This window comes from Mytilus edulis, chromosome 9 (assembly GCF_963676685.1).
Source record: "Mytilus edulis chromosome 9, xbMytEdul2.2, whole genome shotgun sequence".
Classification (NCBI taxonomy): domain Eukaryota; kingdom Metazoa; phylum Mollusca; class Bivalvia; order Mytilida; family Mytilidae; genus Mytilus; species Mytilus edulis.
The window spans coordinates 85,040,736-85,066,088 of record NC_092352.1 but is presented as its reverse complement, the minus strand read 5'-3'; the positions used below and the strand labels follow the sequence as shown (position 1 = coordinate 85,066,088).

General features: G+C 33.7%; 1 protein-coding gene across 1 annotated transcript; it reads left to right on the top strand.

Annotated features, from left to right (window-relative positions):
- The first annotated feature begins 902 nt into the window (after positions 1-902).
- Positions 903-21,553, top strand: LOC139489231 (beta-1,3-galactosyl-O-glycosyl-glycoprotein beta-1,6-N-acetylglucosaminyltransferase-like). Its single transcript, XM_071275453.1, has 4 exons — positions 903-1,015; positions 2,696-3,755; positions 16,286-16,512; positions 21,230-21,553. Exons 2-4 carry the CDS (start codon positions 2,776-2,778, stop codon positions 21,544-21,546), a joined length of 1,524 nt encoding a protein of 507 aa, XP_071131554.1. The 5' UTR covers positions 903-1,015; positions 2,696-2,775; the 3' UTR covers positions 21,547-21,553.
- Positions 21,554-25,353: the final 3,800 nt, after the last annotated feature.

Here is a 25,353-nt window from a genome sequence, read left to right as displayed (position 1 = left end):
CACGACAGTCGGCGCAGGACGTTTGCGCTTCTTTAAAAGGACACGTTTTCTTTAATTTTCAAAACATTTTTGATTGAAAAAAAAATCCTTTGCGCTTTTCTTCGGGAAATGTACATAACATTTAAGTATAATTGGTGTTTGATGATTTCCCTCTCCTTTACTATAGGCTTGTAGAAATGCAAGTTACCATTTTCATACTTTTCTTGTACAATTTTTATTCCTTAGAAAGTCATAATAACTGAATATTTTGTCCCCATCTTCGTGTCAAATGAAAAAATAGGGAAAAAAGTTACCAGAGGGACAGTCAAACTCATAGATTGAAAATAAACTGACAATTTCATGGCTAAAAAATAAAAGAACGATAACACTTCACCAAAATGAAAACAAATGCATCTAAACAACCGTAACTCTATCTTCAAATTCAACAGAAAAGTAACAGTATTCGTGTTTGAAGCTCTTACCATGATTTACCATCATCAGGAATGCTAAAAAACAAACATATGAAAAAATTCCTTAATTGAAATAAGCTGCGATAAACAATGATATTTTATCTTTATTGTTAATAGAACGAACACAAGAGGAAATATTTTCTTTTTTCAATCAATGTATACACATAAATAAGTTGGTTGAAATTTGCGTAACGATTTTTACTCATTTATATTTTTGGGTACAAAGTTCAATGTCCTGTCAATATAGAACATGTGCATCACAATTTAAAGTGCAAATCTTTATATAGTGTTTGGAGCGCAAATGTCATTAAGTGTTACTTGCAAGAAATTTGTATTTTTGATTGTATCCAAACCTCCTGTTACAATCTACTATGAAAAGATGAAATATTTTGTTTAAAAACATAAAAAATAATATGGGATAACTCAATATCAATTTGTAATGCATCCATTTTTTATTTGATTGATTAACTTTTTAGACCATTAATCGTTCACACCAATATTCGTTCACACGACAGAGAGGTTTGTTCAAAGATCGCCTTTAATTTATAAAATACTGTATACATAAGGTAAGCGTTGCGAAACATTTTACTAAATATTCTTTGAATACATATATGAAACCTTTTGCATACATTTTTATATCATATTTAAAACAAAAACCTGATATTAAATTACTTATGACTGAATTTACAGCTGATACAATGTTTTGTAATATAACGTAAAATAATATTAAATTGACAAAAAAACTACATTACTACATAAGTAAGCCGCCTACCAAACCCAATAACAACAATATTCTGCGTGAAGTGTAAATGATTCAACAGAAGAACCTTAACAAAACTTAACTTTCATTTAAAAAAAAACCAGTTGTTTATAAAATTACAAAAAACATAAGAGAAATTACTTTCTTGAAACAACACGGTGAATTTTTGCAAAAACGTGCAAATAGGCCAAAGGTAAAAACACAACAAGAGTACCAAAATACAGAAGAGAAGCTGTAAGGGATGTTTTATTATCACAGCTTGGTAAAATGGTCTTTATCACGTAAGGTTAAGTAACTGCTACATGTATAATGAAAATTTGTTTTATTCTTAAAATGTCCTGTCCCAAAACGGAATATGAGAGTTGTTTGTTGTAGTTCGTATCTATGCATCTTTGGCGTTTGCTTTTGTTGGACTTCAGTATTTCTGTTGTTCTGTTTTTTCCCCATTTATAGTTGATGTGTTTCCCTCAGTTTTAGTTTGCAATCCAGATTGGTTTTCTCTCAATCCATTTATAACTTTTGAACAGTAGTTTTATAGAATACCTTAGCTGGATTTGGCAAAACTTTTAGGAATTTTGGTCCTCAATGCTCTCCTACTTCGTACTTTATTTGGCCTTTTTTGGATTCGAGCGTCACTGATGAGTCTTTTGTAGACGAAACGCGCGTCGGCGTATGTACAAAATTTAGTCCTGGTATCTATGATGAGTTTATTTACAACCACTGGGTCGATGCCACTGCTGGTGGAGATTTATTTCCCCGAGGGTATCACCAGCCCAGTAGTCAGCACTTTTTGTGCTGACATGAATTATCATTGATGTGGTTATATTTATAAATTAACTGTACAAAATTTATAGAATTTTTTAAATACTAAGGCTTTTCTTCCTCAGGCAGCATAGAATACCTTAGCTGGATTTGGCAAAACTTTTAGGAATTTTGGTCCTCATGCTCTTCAACTTCGTACTTTATTTGGCCTTTTTAAGTTTTTTGGATTCGAGCGTCACTGATGAGTCTTTTGTAGACGAAACGCGCGTCGGCGTATGTACAAAATTTAGTACTGGTATATATGATGAGTTAATTTATAGTGATAAATAAGACAACTACCCGATCAAAGAGCAGATAACGGCCGACATTTAGAGAGACAAATAACTTCTTAAAGTACAACTCACTCGTCACTTTCGATTCTAAACTATGTTTTTTTTAATATAACAAAATTTCAACTTTTGGGCATGTTTACTGAACTTACATTAGATTCAAATAAAATCACTTAACGAACAAAAATTAAGGCAAAGCCACAGTCTACAAATCTTCATACAGATATTATAAATAGCTTTAACATTTAATAAATGTATTCTAGTACGTATTTGAAAAAATGTAAATCAATGACGTCAGAACGAGGCAATTGCAATTGCTGGCAAATAGGATAGTAGGAGGGATTTATATTCATTAACAATATGATATGTACAGATATTTATAAATTTCGTTGCAGTGAATGGCCAACAAGTTTTCATCTTGTTTAAATAATAGTATTGTCAGTGAAATATAAAGACACGTGTTACCATTCTAGGGATGTATACTGTCTTCTGTCGACGTAGATACAAGAAAAGGTTAATTGTCACAAGTACAATTTGTTTTGTACTTTTATCACTTTATTCTTATTATCATACTATTGATTCAGGAATATCTAACATTTCAAGAATTCGAAAGACGGAACGTCGTCACAATGCTGAAAGAACTGTACATTACGAAGCACATTTACAAAGCATCAACATAGGACATACATCTTCGTTAAACTGGCTAAAAACAACTAATAAAACATTAATTATCAGCCAAGAGGACATTGAAACAAATAAGGCTCCATGGGAAGGCGTCGATTGTCCCGGATTTTATCCATACCAAACTACAAAATCCTCCGATATACTAATGAGTGAAAACAAAGAGTTTTCGAATTGGATGCAATTCCAACAAAATAGGGCAGTGGAAGGTGTTAACTGTAATTTTCTGATTAATGGTAATACGACGGAACAAAAACGAATCTTAAGTGCAATGCGTCATACACATTTTGATGTAGTCCCCCCTTCATTTTATTTAAACAGAACTACAGATTGCCAGCAATATATAAGTGAGACTGGTTTTATAACATCATCTTTGACAGAAGAAGAAGAAAACTTCCCTATAGCATATAGTATAGTTGTATATAAACATATAGAACAAGTTGAAAGATTATTAAGGTCAATTTATCGTCCACAAAACGTTTACTGTATACACTGTGATAAAAAGGCAGACGATACTTTCAAGCAGGCACTTAGAGGAATAACAAGTTGCTTTGATAATGTGTTTATGTCAACCAGATCAATCAGCGTAACATGGGGAGACACTAGTTGTTTAACACCGGACATGGAGTGCATGAAAGATCTTTGGAGACATAAGAAATGGAAATATTTTATAAATTTAACAGGTCAAGAATTTCCATTACGAACCAATCTAGAATTGGTGAGAATATTGAAGACTTACAATGGTGCTAATAATATTGAAGGAACAGTAAAAAGGTATGTGTTTTTTAAAGTATTCTATTCATTATTGTTTCGAATTAAAAAAATAACGCTTTTGAGACAGGATTGTTATATGTTAAACAAATTATTTGTATTTTGACCGTTTTTCGTTTTTGTCATGATTTTGTTAGTCTGACTTTGACAAAATGAATTTCAAATATTCCTAAGTACATTCCATCTCTTGTATACTGATACTGTGAGTGGAAATTAGTTTAAGGTTCAATTATTTAGCTCACCTATCCCGTAGGGCCAAGTGAGCTTTTCTCATCACTAGGCGTCCGTCGTCCGTAGTCTGTCGTCGTTAACTTTTACAAAAATCTTCTCCTCTGAAACTGCTGGGCCAAATTTAAAAAAACTTGGCCACAATCATTATTGGGGTATCTAGTTTACAAAATATGTCCGGTGACCAAGCCAACCATTCATAATGGCCGCCATGACTAAAAATAGAACATAGGGGTAAAATGAAGATTTTGGCGTATATCTCTGAAACCAAAGCTTTTAGAGCAAATCTGACATGAGGTAAAGTTGTTTATTATGTCAACATAAATGTGTTATGAAATTTTAAGATGAATCGAATCACCTGTTGCTAGGTTGCAGGCTGTCCCTGAATTGGTCATTTTAAGGAAATTTTGCCGTTTTTGGATATTATATAGATAGAGATAAACTATAAACAGCAATAATGTTCAGCAAAGTCAGATCAACAAATAAGTCACATGACCAAAATGTTCAGTTGACCCCTTAAGGAGTTATTGTCCTTTATAGTCAATATTTAACAATATTTCGTAAATTTTTGTAATCTTTAAATTTTTCACAAATCTTTACCTCTGAAACTACTAAGACAAATTTAAACAAACTAGTCCACAATCATTATTAGGGTCTCTAGTTTTAAAATTGTGTCCAACGATCCCGTCTGCGAACCAAGATGGCCGACATGGCTAAAAATAGTACATATGGAAAAAAGCAGTTGTTGGCTTATATTTCTGCAACTAAAGCATTTAGAGCAAATTTGACAGAATAAAATTGTTCATTAGGTCATGAAATTTTCAGACCATTCAGAAAACCCGTTGTTTGGTTACTGCCCCTGAATTGGTTATTTTAAGAAAAATGTTTGCTTTTGGTTATTATCTTGAATATTATTATAGATAAAGATAAACTGTAAACTGCAATAATGTACAGCAAAGTTAGACCTAAAAATAAGTCAAAAATGACCAAAACGGTCAATAGACCCCTTAAAGATTTATTGCCCTTTTAAGTCAATTTTAACAATTTTCATAAATTTTGTAAATTTTTACAAAATATTTTTCACTGTTACTACTGAGTCAAGTTCATTATAGATAGAGATATTTGTAAGCAGCGAGAATGTTCAGTAAAGTAAGAACTACAAACACATCAAAATCACCAAAACACAATTTTGTCATGAATTCATCTGTGTCCGTCGTTTTATATGCACATATACTAAGGTGATCCTCTAGTTCTAACACAACATCAAAACCAGGGGTTCGCCATTTGAAACAGAAATATACCATTTGAAGAGGTTCTATTTTTAGAACATAATTTGAAGGAACCGAGTTTATCAAATGGCATCAGAAACTGAGTTGGTGTCTTAAAGGACTTAAATATCGAAATACGCGTGAACATTCAGAAAAAGCCGATTTTGAATAATGAAATGGATATTTTGAATAATGGAATGGACTAGTAGGACCCTTCAGCCCCTAATTACAGATATATATTATACCTCAATCGAAAGCTTATCAAGAGAGGAACAAAAGGTATATAGTCAATATGTTCCGCAATGCATATTAGAGGAGTAACGAAGGACTTGCATATCGAAATACGCCTGAACATTGAGAAATAGCCAATTTTGAATAATGAAATGGATATTGTGGATTACGGAATGGACTGCTATGATCCTTCAGCCCCTAATTACAGATATATATTATACCTCAATCGATAGCTTATCAAGAGAGGAACAAAGGGTATATAGTCAATATGTTCCGCAACGCATATTAGAGGAGTAAAGAAGGACTTAAATATCCAAATACGGGTGAACATTGAGAAATAGCCAATTTTGAATAATGAAATGGATATTTTGAATAATGGAATGGACTGCTACGATCCTTCAGCCCCTAATTACAGATATATATTATACCTCAATCGAAAGCTTATCAAGAGAAGAACAAAAGGTATATAGTCAATATGTTCCTCAACACATATTAGAGGAGTAACGAAGGACTTACGTATCGAAATACGCCTGAACATTGAGAAATAGCCAATTTTGAATAATGAAATGGATATTTTGAATAATGGAATGGACTGCTATGAACCTTCAGCCCCATATTACAGTTTATATATTATACCTCAATCGAAAGCTTATCAAGAGAAGAACAAAAGGTACATAGTCAATATGTTACGCAATGCATATAAGAGGAGAAACGAAGGACTTAAATATCGAAATACGCGTGAACATTGAGAAATAGCCAATTTTGAATAATGAAATGGATATTTTGAATAATGGAATGGACTGCTATGACCATTCAGCCCCTTATTACAGATATATATTATACCTCAATCGAAAGCTTATCAAGAGAGGAACAAAAGGTATATAGTCAATATGTTCCGCAACACATATAAGAGGAGTAAGGAAGGACTTAAATATCGAATTACGCTTGTAAATTAATAAATAGCCAATTTTGAATAATGAAATGGATATTTTGAATAATGAAATGAACTGCTTTGACCCTTCAGTCCCTAATTACAGATATATTTTATACATCAATCGAAAGCTTATGAAGAGAGGAACAAAAGTTTTATAGTCAATTTGTTCCGCAACGGATATTACAGGAGTAACGAAGGACTTAAATATCGAATTACGCTTGAACATTGAGAAATAGCCAATTTTGAATAATGAAATGGATATTTTGAATAATGGAATAGACTGCTGCGACCCTTTTTTCCCTACTTATAGTTAAACTTATACCTCATTCGAAAGCTTATCAAGAGAGGAACAAAATGTATATAGTCAATATGTTCCGCAACGAATATTAGAGGAAAAACGAAGGACTTAAATATCGAAATACGCGTGAACATTGAGAAATAGCTTATTTTGAATAATGGAATGGACTGCTGCAACCCTTCAGTCCATAATCAAGGCAAAAAATATGCACCAAATTAAAACTTTTTGATAGAGGAATAGACTGAGTATAAACGAAATGTCCAGCTATGACCGTTAGAGGGGTTACGCAGGACCTAAATGCCAAAATACGCTTGAAAACTAAGAAATCGACAATTTTGAATAATGATATAGATATTATGAATAATGGAATGGAATGATGCGACCTTTTAGCCCCTAATTATAGATAAACCGTATACCTCATTCGAAAGCGTATTACAAGAGGAACATAATGTATATAGTCAATATGTTCCGCAACGAATATTAGAAGAGTAACGAAGGATTTAAATATCGAAATACTCGTGAACATAGAGAAATAGCTTATTTTGAATAATGGAATGGACTGCTGCAACCCTTCAGTCCTTAATCAAGGCAAAATTTATACACCAAAGTAAAGCTTTTTGATAGAGGAATAAACTGAGTATAAACGATATGTGCCACAATGACCATTACACGGGTTACGGAGGACCTAAATTCCAAAATACTCTTGAAAATTAAGAAATAGCCAATTTTGAATAATGAAATGGATATTTTGAATAATGGAATGGACTGTTGTGACCCATTAGCCCCTAATTATAGATATACCTTATACCTTATTTGTAAGCTTATTTATAGAGGAACAGTAGTATGATTATGAGAGGTCTGCCACACCCCCATTTTGAGGTTGGGGTCGAGGGAAAATGTGTCTTTGTAGAAGAAAGAAATACACACACAAAAAAGTAAAAATTCACAGATAGAAAAAACACAACGCATGGAACTCCACCCTTATGGTAAGGTGGGTCGATTTTCTCAACCCCAATGCCCTGTCAAGACGATTCGAGGCCACCAGTGCACATACCCATGACACTTGAATCTTTCGAAGAAAAGGGATCCGTATCAGCCGTGTAATACCTTCATGTGCAACTCATCGATTAGGGGCGTTCACACCAACACTTAGGAGCGTTCAACAGTATTCGATCCTATTAGATAAATAACGTTTATCAAGATTATCGACCCTAAGCAGCATGAGGCACTTTCCAGGGAGTTGCAAGACACAGAACGGACGATTCAAGCCAGTAATATGCAGCATCGCCTCGATTAGATTGAACTAAGCCGGAACCTTTACAAGGTGTTCAAGCCTGTGGTTGAGGCTCAGCGAGAGGCAGCTTCACATATCACCAAAAAGATCACAGACCTTCCTGCAACAGTGCCAGCCCTTTTGGTCCTGTAGATTCTGTTGATTTTTCTACTCTTTACACTGCACTTCCACACTATCTTATTAAACAAAAGCTTTCCTATTTAATTAAATGGTCGTTTGATAAAGCTGAATGCAAATATATTTGCTGCAACTCATTTAAAGCAGGTAAATATGCTAAATATACTTACTGGAGGTGTGATGAAATGATTGAAACTGTTAATTTCTCCTTGATAATATTTATGTACGTTTCGGCAACAAAATTTATCGACAGGTTGTAGATATCCCCATGGACACTTATTGTGCCCCTTTAATAGCAGACTTGTTTTTGTACTGTTATGAATCACAGTTTATGACTAAACTCAGTAAAGACCCGTCGAAACTGCATTTAATTGATAAATTCAACAACACTTACCGTTATCTTGATGATATTTTTTCGTTAAATAATCAAAAATTTTCTCAATATACTGCTGAAATTTACCCTAAGGAACTTACTGTAAAAGAATCAAATCTATTCGGCAATAACTGTCCTTTCCTGGATTTAGATATTTCAGTTTTACATGTAAACAGGAAACTCCACACTAAAATTTACGACAAAAGAGACGATTTTTCGTTCCCTATTGTTAATTTTCCATTGTTAGATGGTGATGTTCCTTTGGCACCATCTTACGGTGTTTATATTTCACAGCTCGTTCGCTATGCCCGTGTCTGTTGTTACGTTTTTGATTTTAACGAACGCAATCTATGTATTACTGGTAAATTATTAAACCAGGGATATCGTTACCATAATTTACTTATAACCTTTACTAAATTTTTCCATAGATATAAAGATTTGGTTTTGAAGTTTGGTTGTACCTGAAGAAAACTTATTTCAAACGGGATAGCACATCCTCATGTTTACGGAAATGTTGTTAACCGTGCCCGGAAATTTAGAAATGATCCATGTAAACTTGTCGCTCCTTTAAATAAACTCATTCTAAAAGGTTACCTATTCAACACTGTAATAAGATCATTGAATACTGTTTTTATTTGTATAAATATTGATTTTGTTATCAGCAAATTAAAAGGTAACTAACTATTACTAGTATGTTATATACATATACACATTCGTGGATCTACAATCTGTCGATACCTGTAACTTGGCATTGCACAAGGTCATGATTTTCTCTGGCTGTTTATGACGTCTTTACATTATTTTTTTTTAGTTGTTAGTGGCTTTGAACTAGCTGTCAGATAACTGCGAGTACTCTCAGATCTTTTTATTGTGTCTTTTTGTGTCGGGATGTATAAGTTCCCGGCCACGTCCACCTGTTTTTTTGTCCAACTGATGAGTTAAGCCTTTTTCAACTGATTTTTTATAGTTCGTTCTTATGTAGTACTGTTATACCACTGTCCCAGGTTAGGGGAGGGTTAGGATCCCGCTAACATGTTTAACCCCGACACATTATTTGTGTATGTGCCTGTCCCAAGTCAGGAGCCTAAAATTCAGTAATTGTCGTTTGTTTATAGTTATCAAAAGTACCAGGATTATAATTTTATACGCCAGACGCGCGTTTCGTCTACATAAGACTCATCAGTGACGCTCAGATCAAAATAGTTAAAAAGCCAAACAAATACAAAGTTGAAGAGCATTGAGGACCCAAAATTCCCAAAAGTTGTGCCAAATACGGCTAAGGTAATCTACTCCTGGGGTAAGAAAATCCTTAGTTTTTCGAAAAATTCAAATGTTTTGTAAACAGAAAATTTATAAAAATGACCATATAATAGACATTTATGTCAACACCGAAGTGCTACCTGCTGTTACATATTTGTTTTTCGTTCATTTTGAGGGGCTGAAGGGTCATAGCAGTCCATTCCATTATTCAAAATTCCATTTCATTATTCAAAATTGGCTATTTTTCAATGTTCACGTGTGTTTTGATATCTAAGTCCTTTGTTATTCCTCTAATATGCGTTGCGGAACATATTGACTATATACCTTTTGTTTCTCTCTTGATAAGCTTTTGATTGAGGTATAATATATATCTGTAATTAGGGGCTGAAGGGTCCTACCAGTCCATTCCATTATTCAAAATATCCATTTCATTATTCAAAATTGGCTATTTCTCAATGTTCAGGCGTATTTCCATATTTTATTCCTTCGTTACTCCTCTTATATGCGTTGCGGAACACATTGACTATATAACTTTTGTTCCTATCTTGAAAAGCTTTCGATTGAGGTATAATATATCTGTATACCACTGTCCCAGGTTAGGGGAGGGTTAGGATCCCGCTAACATGTTTAACCCCGACACATTATTTGTGTATGTGCCTGTCCCATGTCAGGAGCCTAAAATTCAGTAATTGTCGTTTGTTTATAGTTATAAAAAGTACCAGGATTATAATTTTATACGCCAGACGCGCGTTTCGTCTACATAAGACTCATCAGTGACGCTCAGATCAAAATAGTTAAAAAGCCAAACAAATACAAAGTTGAAGAGCATTGAGGACCCAAAATTCCCAAAAGTTGTGCCAAATACGGCTAAGGTAATCTACTCCTGGGGTAAGAAAATCCTTAGTTTTTCGAAAAATTCAAAAGTTTTGTAAACAGAAAATTTATAAAAATGACCATATAATTGACATTCATGTCAACACCGAAGTGCTACCTGCTGTTACATATTTGTTTTTCGTTCATTTTGAGGGGCTGAAGGGTCATAGCAGTCCATTCCATTATTCAAAATTCCATTTCATTATTCAAAATTGGCTATTTTTCAATGTTCACGTGTGTTTTGATATCTAAGTCCTTTGTTATTCCTCTAATATGCGTTGCGGAACATATTGACTATATACCTTTTGTTTCTCTCTTGATAAGCTTTTGATTGAGGTATAATATATATCTGTAATTAGGGGCTGAAGGGTCCTACCAGTCCATTCCATTATTCAAAATATCCATTTCATTATTCAAAATTGGCTATTTCTCAATGTTCAGGCGTATTTCTATATTTTATTCCTTCGTTACTCCTCTTATATGCGTTGCGGAACACATTGACTATATATCTTTTGTTCCTATCTTGAAAAGCTTTCGATTGAGGTATAATATATCTGTATACCACTGTCCCAGGTTAGAGGAGGGTTAGGATCCCGCTAACATGTTTAACCCCGACACATTATTTGTGTATGTGCCTGTCCCATGTCAGGAGCCTAAAATTCAGTAATTGTCGTTTGTTTATAGTTATAAAAAGTACCAGGATTATAATTTTATACGCCAGACGCGCGTTTCGTCTACATAAGACTCATCAGTGACGCTCAGATCAAAATAGTTAAAAAGCCAAACAAATACAAAGTTGAAGAGCATTGAGGACCCAAAATTCCCAAAAGTTGTGCCAAATACGGCTAAGGTAATCTACTCCTGGGGTAAGAAAATCCTTAGTTTTTCGAAAAATTCAAAAGTTTTGTAAACAGAAAATTTATAAAAATGACCATATAATTGACATTCATGTCAACACCGAAGTGCTACCTGTTGTTACATATTTGTTTTTCGTTCATTTTGAGGGGCTGAAGGGTCATAGCAGTCCATTCCATTATTCAAAATTCCATTTCATTATTCAAAATTGGCTATTTTTCAATGTTCACGTGTGTTTTGATATCTAAGTCCTTTGTTTTTCCTCTAATATGCGTTGCGGAACATATTGACTATATACCTTTTGTTTCTCTCTTGATAAGCTTTTGATTGAGGTATAATATATATCTGTAATTAGGGGCTGAAGGGTCCTACCAGTCCATTCCATTATTCAAAATATCCATTTCATTATTCAAAATTGGCTATTTCTCAATGTTCAGGCGTATTTCTATATTTTATTCCTTCGTTACTCCTCTTATATGCGTTGCGGAACACATTGACTATATATCTTTTGTTCCTATCTTGAAAAGCTTTCGATTGAGGTATAATATATCTGTATACCACTGTCCCAGGTTAGGGGAGGGTTAGGATCCCGCTAACATGTTTAACCCCGACACATTATTTGTGTATGTGCCTGTCCCATGTCAGGAGCCTAAAATTCAGTAATTGTCGTTTGTTTATAGTTATAAAAAGTACCAGGATTATAATTTTATACGCCAGACGCGCGTTTCGTCTACATAAGACTCATCAGTGACGCTCAGATCAAAATAGTTAAAAAGCCAAACAAATACAAAGTTGAAGAGCATTGAGGACCCAAAATTCCCAAAAGTTGTGCCAAATACGGCTAAGGTAATCTACTCCTGGGGTAAGAAAATCCTTAGTTTTTCGAAAAATTCAAAAGTTTTGTAAACAGAAAATTTATAAAAATGACCATATAATTGACATTCATGTCAACACCGAAGTGCTACCTGCTGTTACATATTTGTTTTTCGTTCATTTTGAGGGGCTGAAGGGTCATAGCAGTCCATTCCATTATTCAAAATTCCATTTCATTATTCAAAATTGGCTATTTTTCAATGTTCACGTGTGTTTTGATATCTAAGTCCTTTGTTTTTCCTCTAATATGCGTTGCGGAACATATTGACTATATACCTTTTGTTTCTCTCTTGATAAGCTTTTGATTGAGGTATAATATATATCTGTAATTAGGGGCTGAAGGGTCCTACCAGTCCATTCCATTATTCAAAATATCCATTTCATTATTCAAAATTGGCTATTTCTCAATGTTCAGGCGTATTTCTATATTTTATTCCTTCGTTACTCCTCTTATATGCGTTGCGGAACACATTGACTATATATCTTTTGTTCCGCTCTTGAGAAGCTTTCGATTGAGGTATAATATATATCTGTAATTAGGGACTGAAGGGTCCTACCAGTCCATTCAATTATTCAAAATATCCATTTCATTATTCAAAATTGGCTATTTCTCAATGTTCAGGCGTATTTCGATATGTAAGTCCTTCGTTACTCCTCTAATATGCGTTGCGGAACATTTTGACTATATGCCTTTTGTTCCTCTCGTAATAAGCTTTCGGAATATTCAAAATATCTATTTCATTATTCAAAATTGGCTATTTCTTAATTTTCAAGCTTATTTTGGCATTTAGGTCCTCCGTAACCCGTGTAATGGGCAATGCGGCACATATCATTTATACTCAGTTTATTCCTCTGTCAATAAGATTTAATTTGGTGTATAAATGTTGCCTTGATTAGGCATTGAAGAGTTGCAGCAGTCCATTCCATTATTCAAAATAAGTTATTTCTTAATGTTCAAGCTTATTTCGATATTTAGGTCCTTCGTTACTCCTCTAATATGCGTTGCGGAATATTTTGCCTATATACCTTTTTCCTCTCGTAATAAGCTTTTGAATGAGGTAAAAGGTTTATCTATAATTAGGGGCGAAAAGGTCGCAGCATTCCATTCCATTATTCAAAATATCTATTTCATTATTCAAAATTGGCTATTTCTTAATTTTCATGCGTATTTTGGTATTTAGATCCTCCGTAACCCGTGTAATGGTCATTGCGGTACATATCATTTATACTCAGTTTATTCCTCTGTCAATAAGATTTGATTTGGTGTATAAATGTTACCTTGATTAAGGACTGAAGGGTTGCAGCAGTCCATTCCATTATTCAAAATAAGCTATTTCTTAATGTCCAAGCGTATTTCGATATTTAGGTCCTTCGTTACTCCTCTAATATGCGTTTCGGAACATGTTGACTATATACCTTTTGTTCCTTTCGTAAATTTTCACGCGTATTTTGGCATTTAGGTCCTTCGAAACCCCTCTAAAGGTCATTGCGGCACAATCGACTTGTCTTATCTATAATTTATTAAAGGATGAAGAATAGCAAAGGTCCAGTGAAAAAAAAAAGGACCACGGAGAGTATTTCAATTTTGAAAAAAAACAGGTTTTGGTATTCAGGTCGTCCTTACATTGAACCAAGGAATTACTGTTTAAAAATAGTCAGGAAAACCAACTAGTTTATCCTCCGAAACTAGGAACTAGATAAATATACCAAACTAAAATTGAAAGAGTGTTTTTATTTATTTTTTCTGATATTTATTTGCATATTTGCTAGATAACACCAAAAAGATGAATTTAGAAATACGGGATATAGCTATAGTGTCACAGTCAATTTTAAAAAAATTTTATTTCACTATTCACCGCTTCAAGTTGAATAATGAAACATAAACTTTTTCATTATTCATTATTCATTTTTTAATCATTGAATAATGAATAATGAACTATTTCATTATTCATTATTGAATTTTGAATAATGAACTATGAATAATGGACGTACTTCAGCGCGATCTGTTAACGCTTTCAAAATGTACTTTCTTTGGAAGATATCTAATATCTGCTGATCAAGAAATTGTTTTGAGTTCCTTACTTGTTGTGTATTCGGGATACTTATGGCTAGTGTTGGATGCTAATCCTCTTGTTGCATAGTGTTTAGCTCCGATTGAAGTACATTTGATTATAATCCTCTTGTTGCATAGTGTTTAGCTCCGATTGAAGTACATTTGATTCTCCCATGTTGTGACACAGTGCCTAGCTCCGTTTAAAGTACATATGATTCTTTGTTTATTTTTCTCTGTTTGTATTTTCACAACTGATACTGGGTAGGGGAGGTTTAGAATCCCGCTAACACGTTTATCGCCGCCACATTCTGAATGCATATGCCTGTCCCACGTCAGCAGCCTGTAATTCAGCGGTTGTCGTTTGTTGATGTGTTGCATATTGTTTTTTTCCTTCTTTTTTTTCTACATAAATTAGTAAGTTAGTTTTCTCGTTTGAATTGTTTTACATTTGTTATTTCGGGCCCTTTTATAGCTGACTGTGCGGTACATGTATGGGCTTTGCTCATTGTTGGAGGCCGTATGGAGAGCTACAGTTGTTAATTTCTGTGTCATGTGGTCTCTTGTGGAGATTGGTCTCAATAGCAATCATACATCTTCTTTTTTATATTGACAATTGAGATTAGGACATCGATATCCAAAAAGTATTACAGTCACCATTTATTTACTGTCAACATTAGAAATGCAATGTATCAAGTTAAGAGGACCAATGTTTAGCAGAAATAATATTTTGAAATATATATTTCTTTTAAAAGTTTGTCAAATCAATTTGAAATAAAATAGTCGTAGTATACTTTTAACTCGTTAAAGATAGTTAAATAAAGTCCTGTTAAAACATTTAGATCATATAAAAGTTTAAATTGAATAGCAATGTTTTAAAGTATAAAAAAATAGTTCCCGGTCAATAAAAAAAAAAGAGAAATTTTAAGTGCCTTTAAGGCAAAACACAGTGTTAATTAGAAAACAATGTTATATTTTGATATTTAGTAAAAACGTACAGAAGTTTTGAAGTTCTCTCTGTCCTGGTAGGGCGACATGACTTCTTGGATCTGATTATCCTTTAACCACGACCTGTTACGCTGTTCATATTGTTAAACAACAAGCAAGTCACAGCAAACATGCGTCAGCGACACTCTTCAACCCATTGCATTGTGGATGGGTGATTGTCATGTGTTGCCCAGACGGCTGATGTCAAGCTGTAGTGTAGTTTTAGTGCAGTAGCAGTCAATGGAGTTAATGATTCATCTACCAGTAACACATCGTCGTAGTTAGCAGGCTGCCCAGCTGATCATCCTGGCCTTAAAAGCAGCCGTTGTTGAGTAATATTAAGGAAGATCAAATTAGAAAATGACAAAAACAACCCACGTAAACCACGATGGCCGTCTACCAAAATGGCGCCTTCCACCTGTTCTTGACCAACCTTTGCAACAAAAAATATTTAATGCTCACCAATCGTCTTCGGGTATAGAGCCGACAGTGCGAGGCTGTATAACCAGTCAGTGACGTTAACAACCCGAATAATCAAACTGTTATTATGGTCTGATACCTTTCAAAATACCATACTAAGCATCCAACGAAACCGGTTTGACATCTTTGATGCCGATTTTAGCGTGCGCGGTACATGTTTTACGAATAACTTTTACAATCGAATTTCGAAACCAAACGTTTATGAAGCAAAGCATTAATAAAGTTGCATTACAAATGAAACAAAACAGAACACTCTCAGCTTAAACCATCTCAATTCTTAGTTATGCTTAGCTAAGGGAAATTATAACTTAGTTTCAATATATTTAAACTCGAAATTTGAAAACAATCTCGATAAAGGCTATTAAAGATTTATATGAAATTGTAAGTAGTCTTCTTTTTTTTTTTTTTGTAGAGCGTTGACAGGGAGATGGAATGGTTTACCGCCACCTCCCCATAGCATTCGTCCTATACATGGATCCGTGCATATTGTTGCCAACAGGAGATTCGTAGAATACATTCTCTTTAACAAAGTAGCTAGCGATCTTTTCAACTGGACTAAAAATGCTCAACATGCCTCAGAAATATTTTTCAATACATTAAACTATAATCCACACCTAAATATATCAGGATCGTACAAAGGTAAGATACATAAATCGGATAGAAACAATTTTGTCGTGGTGTAACTCTCTTGGTAGTTCGTGTAAATCGACTGTAAACAATTGTGTTGTGTCGTAACTCTCTTGGTAGTTCATGTAAATCGGCTGTAAACAATTGTGTTGTGTCGTAACTCTCTGGGTAATTCATGTAAATCGGCTGTAAACAATTGTGTTGTGGCGTAACTCTCAGTGTAGTCTATGTAAATCAGATGTAAACAAGTGTGTTGTGGGATAACTCTATGGGTAGTTCATGTAAATCGGCTGTAAACAATTGTGTTGTGGCGTAACTCTCTGGGTAGTTCATGTTAATCAGATGTAAACAGTTGTGTTGTGTCGTAACTCTCTGGATAGTTCATGTAAATCGCTGTTAACAATTGTGTTGTGTCGTAACTCTCTGGGTAGATCATGTAAATCGCTGTAAACAATTGTGTTGTGTCGTAACTCTCTGGGTAGTTCATGTAAATTGGCTGTAAAAAATTGTGTTGTGGTGTAACTCTGTGGGTAGTTTATGCAAATCAGCTGTAAACAATTGTGTCGTGGCTTAACTCTCTGTGTTGTTTTTGTAAATCAGATGTAAACAAGTGTGTTGTGGTGTAACTGTCTTGGTAGTTCATGTAAATTGGCTGTTAACATTTGTGTTGAGGTGTAACTCTCTGGGTAGTTCATGTAAATCGGCTGTTAATATTTGTATTTAGGTGTAACTCTCTGGGTAGTTCATGTACATCGGCTGTAAAGAATTGTGTTGTGTCGGAAATCTATGGGTAGTTCATGTAAATCGGCTGTAAACAATTGTGTTGTGGTGTAACTCTCTGGGTAGTTCATGTAAATCATGTGAATCGGCTGTAAACAATTGTGTTGTGTCGTAACTATCTGGGTAATTCATGTCAATCAGATGTAAACAGTTGTGTTGTGTCGTAACTCTCTGGATAGTTCATGTAAATCGGCTGTAAACAATTGTGTTGTGGAGTAACTGTCTGGGTAGTTCATTTAAATCGGCTGTAACTAATTGTGTTGTGGTGTTGCTCTCTGGGTAGTTCATGTAAATCGCTGTTAACAATTGTGTTGTGGTGTTACTCTCTGGGTAGATCATGTAAATCACTGTTAACAATTGTGTTGTGTCGTAACTCTCTGGGTAATTCATGTAAATCGGCTGTAAACAATTGTGTTGTGGCGTAACTCTCAGTGTAGTTTATGTAAATCAGATGTAAACAAGTGTGTTGTGGGGTAACTCTATGGGTAATTCATGTAAATCGGCTGTAAACAATTGTGTTGTGGTGTAACTCTCTGGGTAGTTCATGTAAATCATGTGAATCGGCTGTAAACAATTGTGTTGTGTCGTAACTCTCTGGGTAATTCATGTTAATCAGATGTAAACAGTTGTGTTGTGTCGTAACTCTCTGGATAGTTCATGTAAATCGGCTGTAAACAATTGTGTTGTGGTGTAACTGTCTGGGTAGTTCATTTAAATCGGCTGTAAATAATTGTGTTGTGGTGTTGCTCTCTGGGTAGTTCATGTAAATCTCTGTAAACAATTGTGTTGTGTCGTAACTCTCTGGGTAGTTCATGTAAATCGCTGTTAACAATTGTGTTGTGTCGTAACTCTCTGGGTAGATCATGTAAATCGCTGTAAACAATTGTGTTGTGTCGTAACTCTCTGGGTAGTTCATGTAAATTGCCTATAAAAAATTGTGTTATGGTGTAACACTGTGGGTAGTTTATGCAAATCAGCTGTAAACAATTGTGTCGGGGCTTAACTCTCTGTATTGTTTTTGTAAATCAGATGTAAACAAGTGTGATGTGGTGTAACTGTCTTGGTAGTTCATGTAAATCGGCTGTTAACATATGTGTTGAGGTGTAACTCTCTGGGTAGTTCATGTAAATCGGCTGTTAATATTTGTATTTAGGTGTAACTCTCTGGGTAGTTCATGTAAATCGGCTGTAAACAATTGTGTTGTGTCGTAACTCTATGGGTAGTTCATGTAAATCGGCTGTAAACAATTGTGTTGTGGTGTAACTCTCTGGGTAGTTCATGTAAATCATGTGAATCGGCTGTAAACAATTGTGTTGTGTCGTAACTATCTGGGTAATTCATGTAAATCAGATGTAAACAGTTGTGTTGTGTCGTAACTCTCTGGATAGTTCATGTAAATCGGCTGTAAACAATTGTGTTGTGGTGTAACTGTCTGGGTAGTTCATTTAAGGTCAAGTGACAGTAAATGGGCTATGTCACAGATTTCAGTAAAATTTGGCATACAACTCTGGCTCGATGAACTTCAACTGAAAATCGAAAAAATAATGTATTTATCTCAATTATCATTTGAAATATTACTGTTTGAATTCTTACAAAATGGGTGAACATTTGTATAGAAAGCACATAAAATCGGCGAAAACCTTTCTAAAATTTGTCTTAAAATCGCCAAATCTCTAATTCTACTCCATAGATTTTTCTTAAAAAACTATATGTTGTTGATAGATAAATTCCTGTTATAATGATGCAAAATAAAGATAGGGTCACCGACTTCGTTTTTACGGTAAACATTATTCAAAGTTGCGTTCTTTGTGAAAAAATCCAACAAAACGTCGAAATAATCGTAACGTTATCGCGTTGCAGGCCGTAAAACGTTGTTTTTTGACGTTTTTCACTGCCAACAAGGTATCAAATTGATTATTAGACAAAAAACGAATTCGGTGACCCTATGATTATTTTATATCATTAAAACAGAAATTTATGTGTCAACAATATATAGTTTTTTAAGAAAAATCTATGGAGTAGAATTAGAGATTTTGCGATTTTAAGACAAATTTTAGAAGGTTTTTCGCCGATTTTATGTGCTTTCTATACCAATATTCACCCATATTAAAAGAAATCAATCTGCAATTTTTCAGATAATAAAAGAGATAAATGTATTATTTTTTCGATTTTCAGTTGTAGTTCAACGAGCCAAGGTTGTATGCAAATTTTTAGCAAAATCTGCGACATAGCCCATTTACTGTTCCTTGACCTTAAATCGGCTGTAAATAATTGTGTTGTGGTGTTGCTCTCTGGGTAGTTCATATAAATCGCTGTTAACAATTGTGTTGTGGTGTTACTCTCTGGGTAGATCATGTAAATCGCTGTAAACAATTGTGTTGTGTCGTAAATCTCTGGGTAGTTCATGTAAATTGGCTGTTAAAAATTGTACTGTGGTGTAACTCTGTGGGTAGTTTATGCAAATCAGCTGTAAACAATTGTGTCGGGGCTTAACTCTCTGTGTTGTTTTTGTAAATCAGATGTTAACAAGTGTGTTGTGGTGTAACTGTCTTGGTAGTTCATGTAAATCGGCTGTTAACATTTGTGTTGAGGTGTAACTCTCTGGGTAGTTCATGTTAATCGGCTGTTAATATTTGTATTGAGGTGTAACTCTCTGGGTAGTTTATGCAAATCAGCTGTAAACAATTGTGTCGGGGCTTAACTCTCTGTGTTGTTTTTGTAAATCAGATGTTAACAAGTGTGTTGTGGTGTAACTGTCTTGGTAGTTCATGTAAATCGGCTGTTAACATTTGTGTTGAGGTGTAACTCTCTGGGTAGTTCATGTTAATCGGCTGTTAATATTTGTATTGAGGTGTAACTCTCTGGGTAGTTTATGTAAATCGGCTGTAAACAACTGTGTCATGACGTAACCCTCTTGGTAGTTCATGTAAATCGGCTGTAAACAATTGTGTTGTGTCGTAACTCTCTGGGTAGTTCATGTAAATCAGATGTAAACAATTGTGTTATGGTATAACTCTCTGGGTTGTTCATGTAAATCGGCTGTAAACAATTTTGTTGTGACGTATCTCTCCGGGTTGTTCATGTAAATCGGCTGTTAACAGTTGTGTTGTGTCGTAACTCACTGGATAGTTCATGGAAATCGGCTGTTAACAATTGTGTTGTGGCGTGACGATCTGAGTAGATCATATAAATCGGCTGTAAAAAATTGTGTTTTGGTGGAACTCTCGGGTTTGTTTAGGTAAATCGGCTGTAAAAAGTGTGTCGTGGCATAACTGTCTTGGTACTTCACGTAACTCGTGACTCTAGAACTTCTTTCTGTGTCTGACATATACGACTGCTGAAGAATAATTATCTTTGTTGTACAAACATGATTTTATGCTTAATTTCTGCTGAACGTAACATGTCTGCAGTGTCATTCTTTCAGTATTTTTTGTAAATAAATGTGCTGATCACCAATTTGATTGAAAAAATATACTGGTCAAGCAGATGACATATTTTGAATGCAAATTTCCTCCATATCTTAAAAATGTTAAATTTTGAAAAAAAAAGCTGATTGATTGCGTGGAAAATATTTTCTTACTCAGAAAAAAAGCCATCCCCCCTTTTTGAAGTTAAATGGTTGCTCCATAAGAAAGACATTTTTTTTTCCTTTTGTAAGATAACAAAGACAATGTTTTTGTATGCGTATACATTAATGTTACAGTGAAATCGTATATATAGTATGGGATTATTTTTAATTCCTTTTTTTCAGGGATTTTGCATTATTATAAGTTATTATATATATATAATCGATGAAATTACATGTGATTTGACATAATCTTTGAAAAATTTCTGATTTTTTTTTACAGATTTCATGACAAGTGCCAAATGATAATGATAAGTTTTGATTATACATATTTATTATAACAGATATAAATTGATGTTTGTAGTAACCAGTTACTTTTTTCAGGTGTTCCGGAAACAGACTGCAAATCAAATCCATTTCTGACAAGATTTAAAAACTGGGGTCCACAATCTTCCCTTTTCAACTGGCCCTGTCACGGCACAGTAGTCAGAGATATATGTATATTTGGAGTAGGAGATCTGCCATTGTTATCTAAAAGACCAGAAATGTTCGCAAACAAATTTTTCCTTAATTATCAGCCATACACTCTCAAATGTTTGGACCAGCTGATGTTTAATCGAACTAGAGATGAATATTTCAATGGCTTTAAACTTAACATTGCTAAGTATCGGTCATTAGATTTTATTAAAAATGCTATATAAAACTCAACTGGTCTTTAATTTGCCATTCTGATCCTAGGAAAACAATTGTGTCACTATTTCATTTATTATATTTATATTCATATTTGCAAAATTGTACATCCTCTACGTTTCCTAAATTATTAAATTTTATTCGAGGTGAAAGAAACTAAAGGGACTTTCAAACTTTTATAAACTGACTATGTTGCAAAAAAAAAAGAAAATAAAAATGCAAAAGACAATCAACAAACCATAACACATCAAACCAAAGAAAAAGCAACACGAAACCCACCAAAAACAATGATGTGATATCATGTGCTCCGGAAGGGTAAGCACATTACCCTCCACATGATTCTCATGTAAGTACAAAGTCGGTGATAAATCTAGTTATGCGAATGTATTCTTTTAGTGTATGTTCACTTGTGTTAATATGTCTTTTGTTTGAGTTAAGCCATTTCAATCGATATTTTATATTTTGTCTTTCCACGAATAGTGTTGGTACATGAAATAATTTCAGAGTAAAGCGACCGATAAAAGAATTTAGGGCCGATACTTTCTTGTCCTAGTGTATACACCGAGTATAAGTAAGTACCAGCATTGATCGGATCTATTTTATTTTTTATTGTGTTACTTGTTACTTGTTTTTGTTGTCTCTTACACAATTGATTAAATAAGTTTGATAAGTTTTAATAGGGTTTATTGAAATTTCTTTTGAGTACTCTTTTGATTTTAATAGACACATAGACAGGGATGGAAAAAAGATGTATGTTTTTTAATAGACACATAGACAGGGATGGAAAACAGATGTATGATTAGAGAACTCAAAAAAGAATTTGACCCCTAGCAAACGACTGATTTTCTAAAAACAGAAATATTGTCACATCTTTATGTGGCGGTTCATATTCGAGAACCTAAAAAGTGGTTGTTTTTAGTTAAATTTGTTTCTGAAAGCTTCATTTTGTTCTTAAAGGAATTTAATATGGATAGCGGGTTAGTTAAATTAAAAATTTCAAGACGAAATATTCATAGGTTGGTTATCTATGAAGAACATATGTTGACTTCTATTACTTTTTGGATCTTTTGGATTATAGCTCTTCATCTTTTATATAAGCTTTGGATTTCCAATATTTTGGCCACAAGCATCGCTGAAGAGACATGCATTGTCGAAATGCGCATCTGGTGCAAAAAAATTGGTACCGTTAAATTTTTTTTACTATTGCTCTTGCTGTATGTGAAAGCAGTAGAATGTATTCCCGTGATGTATGTCCTTATATTATACAGCTATTGCTCTTTTTTTTTATTATTGTGAGAGATCTTTAAATTGTCAGTTTTAAAAACTTTGGTGGATACAATTGGTTGTCTCATTAGCAATCAGTACATATCTCCTTATTTTTAGGTTCTAGATGTTATTTGGTGTTTGGTGCGTTTGTTATCTGTCCTAAAGACGTACAAACCAAATATTTGAAACGGATAGGCTGCAAAACCATTGTTGATTGTATTCTGTGTGTTTGTTATTACAATGTATCTTAATGAGATGGTTTTTTTTTATACATTGAATGAAAGTTTTCTGTACATTCCATTTCATCTGTTCTTGTGTCAGCTGACAAAACTTTCTTATAATTCTGTAAAACGTACAATACTGTAATAATGTGTACAAATAAAAGCCATTTACTACTGCACAAGCATAGCTTCATTTTCTCTTTTATTTACATTCTTTCATAGTTTCCTCTTCTGAATTATTGACTACTGCAAAAACATGAATAACAATATCCTGATAAATCTAAAAGGGCTAGAAAACATTTAAACCGATAGAATATGAACATAGGTAAGACTATATTCTTAACAGTTATAGCGAACCCTATGATAGTTTTCCATAGAAGAAATTTAAAGGTCCTGGTGAATAAACTATACAGAGAACAATACCTGTTGTATTTGTTAGATGTGACAATAGAACTGCCAAAAGTTTAAATCGACAGGTAACTTGCAGGTGAATCTATGGAAAACTATCATAGGGTTCGCAATAACATGGTTTCATATCCATAAAACTGAACTGCGTAAAACTGTTTGTATACACAATGTGCCTAAATGAACGTAGCATCTACCCACAAACCTAAGTTTGTAATTGACAGAAATAAAAACATATTTGATATAGAAAATATTTTTGTTTTTTCGTTTATCTCTTTTATAATCTTTCATTTGGAGTATGAGGATAGTTTGAACAAATGTAGCCATCATAATCATTATATTTCCTATTAAATACAATTTTTCACGTGACACAAAACTGGCAATCAAATGAAGCCCAAACTAAATAACTGCACCAAAACCACTTAATAAAATTAAATAGTGGCTAAGATTTAAAGATGTTGTTAAAGATTTGACTTGTTGTTGTCCATTCACTCACAGGAAATAAAAACATTTGATTTCTGCTAGATAGTTAAGTTATTTGAAAATTAGAAAGACGAAAGTTTGCGTTATATAAAGTACAAAAGGTTGTTCGTAATGTGACTGAACTAGCCTAATGACGACATATGGGGAACATATGATAGAACCAAAACATACTACTAATATCCATTTCTTAATTGGTCGTTTAGTAAGCGATTGTGCATTTTACCGGAAGTTCCAATGCTCATGACTCCTCTAAAGTTAGGACTGTATCAAACAATGAACAAAGAATAGAACCTAGAATATATACCAGCATTTCATGTGTATTTTAGTCCAGAAACCATCTATTAATCTATCGAGATGCCCTCCAAAGACTGCCGACGGTCACATAGCCCGATATTAACATCAACATTAATATGAATAGAAAGGACATCGTGAATTCAGACTTTTGTAGGTGTGTTTAATTTGATGTTATATATTATAAAAATATTTGTTTACCAATTTTACCTGTATAAGATTTATTTGTGAGGATCGAGTCAATCGATGAAATGATTCACTTTTTATTACTTTCAATGTTGACATTCTTTTCTGAATACGACTTATACATACATTTTTTGTACGTAACAAGTCTCTAGATAATGGTCATGAATTAAACTGAAGTTCACATGACTACTGATTCAATGAGGTCCTATTATTGACTAGCAAGTGAACTATTCATCAACGATGTTTCATAGCTTATTTTCATCGAATTTAACTAAACTAGCTGCTAAAAACGAATTAGTTTTTCACTATTTTACTACCATTATTGATTGACGAAAACAAAATTCAAATTTTATTTCATATCTCATAGTTTATGCTTCTTTACATTTTGTAATCTTTCTAAAATAATAATAACACACATGTACGTAAGCTTTTATTCTTCACAATCATGAAATAAATATCTAAAAAGACTGGCATAATAATATATATTGAAAAGCTTAATTTTCTCTTTATATGTATTGCCATTTCTAAGGTTTATGGACATATTTTCCTCTTCGTCCTATTTACCCAGTATACACGTTTAATGATAACAAAAAGAAAACCCAAAACCATAAGCACCAGAATGATATTGCTATAATAAGATGTTGTTGAAGATTTGACATGTTGTTGTTCATATAACGGTCACCTCATGGTTAGGGTTTAGATTATCATAAAAAGACAGTTCATGTCACCTGATAGTCTTTTCTGCTTGAGCCCAATCGTCGGTTATACTTAATGGTCAGGCCATTACATTTTCCATGACAGTAATAAGTAAGAACAATTAAAACTGGTCGGCGTGAAGTTAGAATTATGTATACCGGTAGGGTGACAGGTTTTCTTAGTGACTGTTACCCTAGCTTTTGAAATAGCACATTAGCAATCCTGCTAAGAGTAATTATGGGTTATATTTTACATTTAAAGGAAACTAGT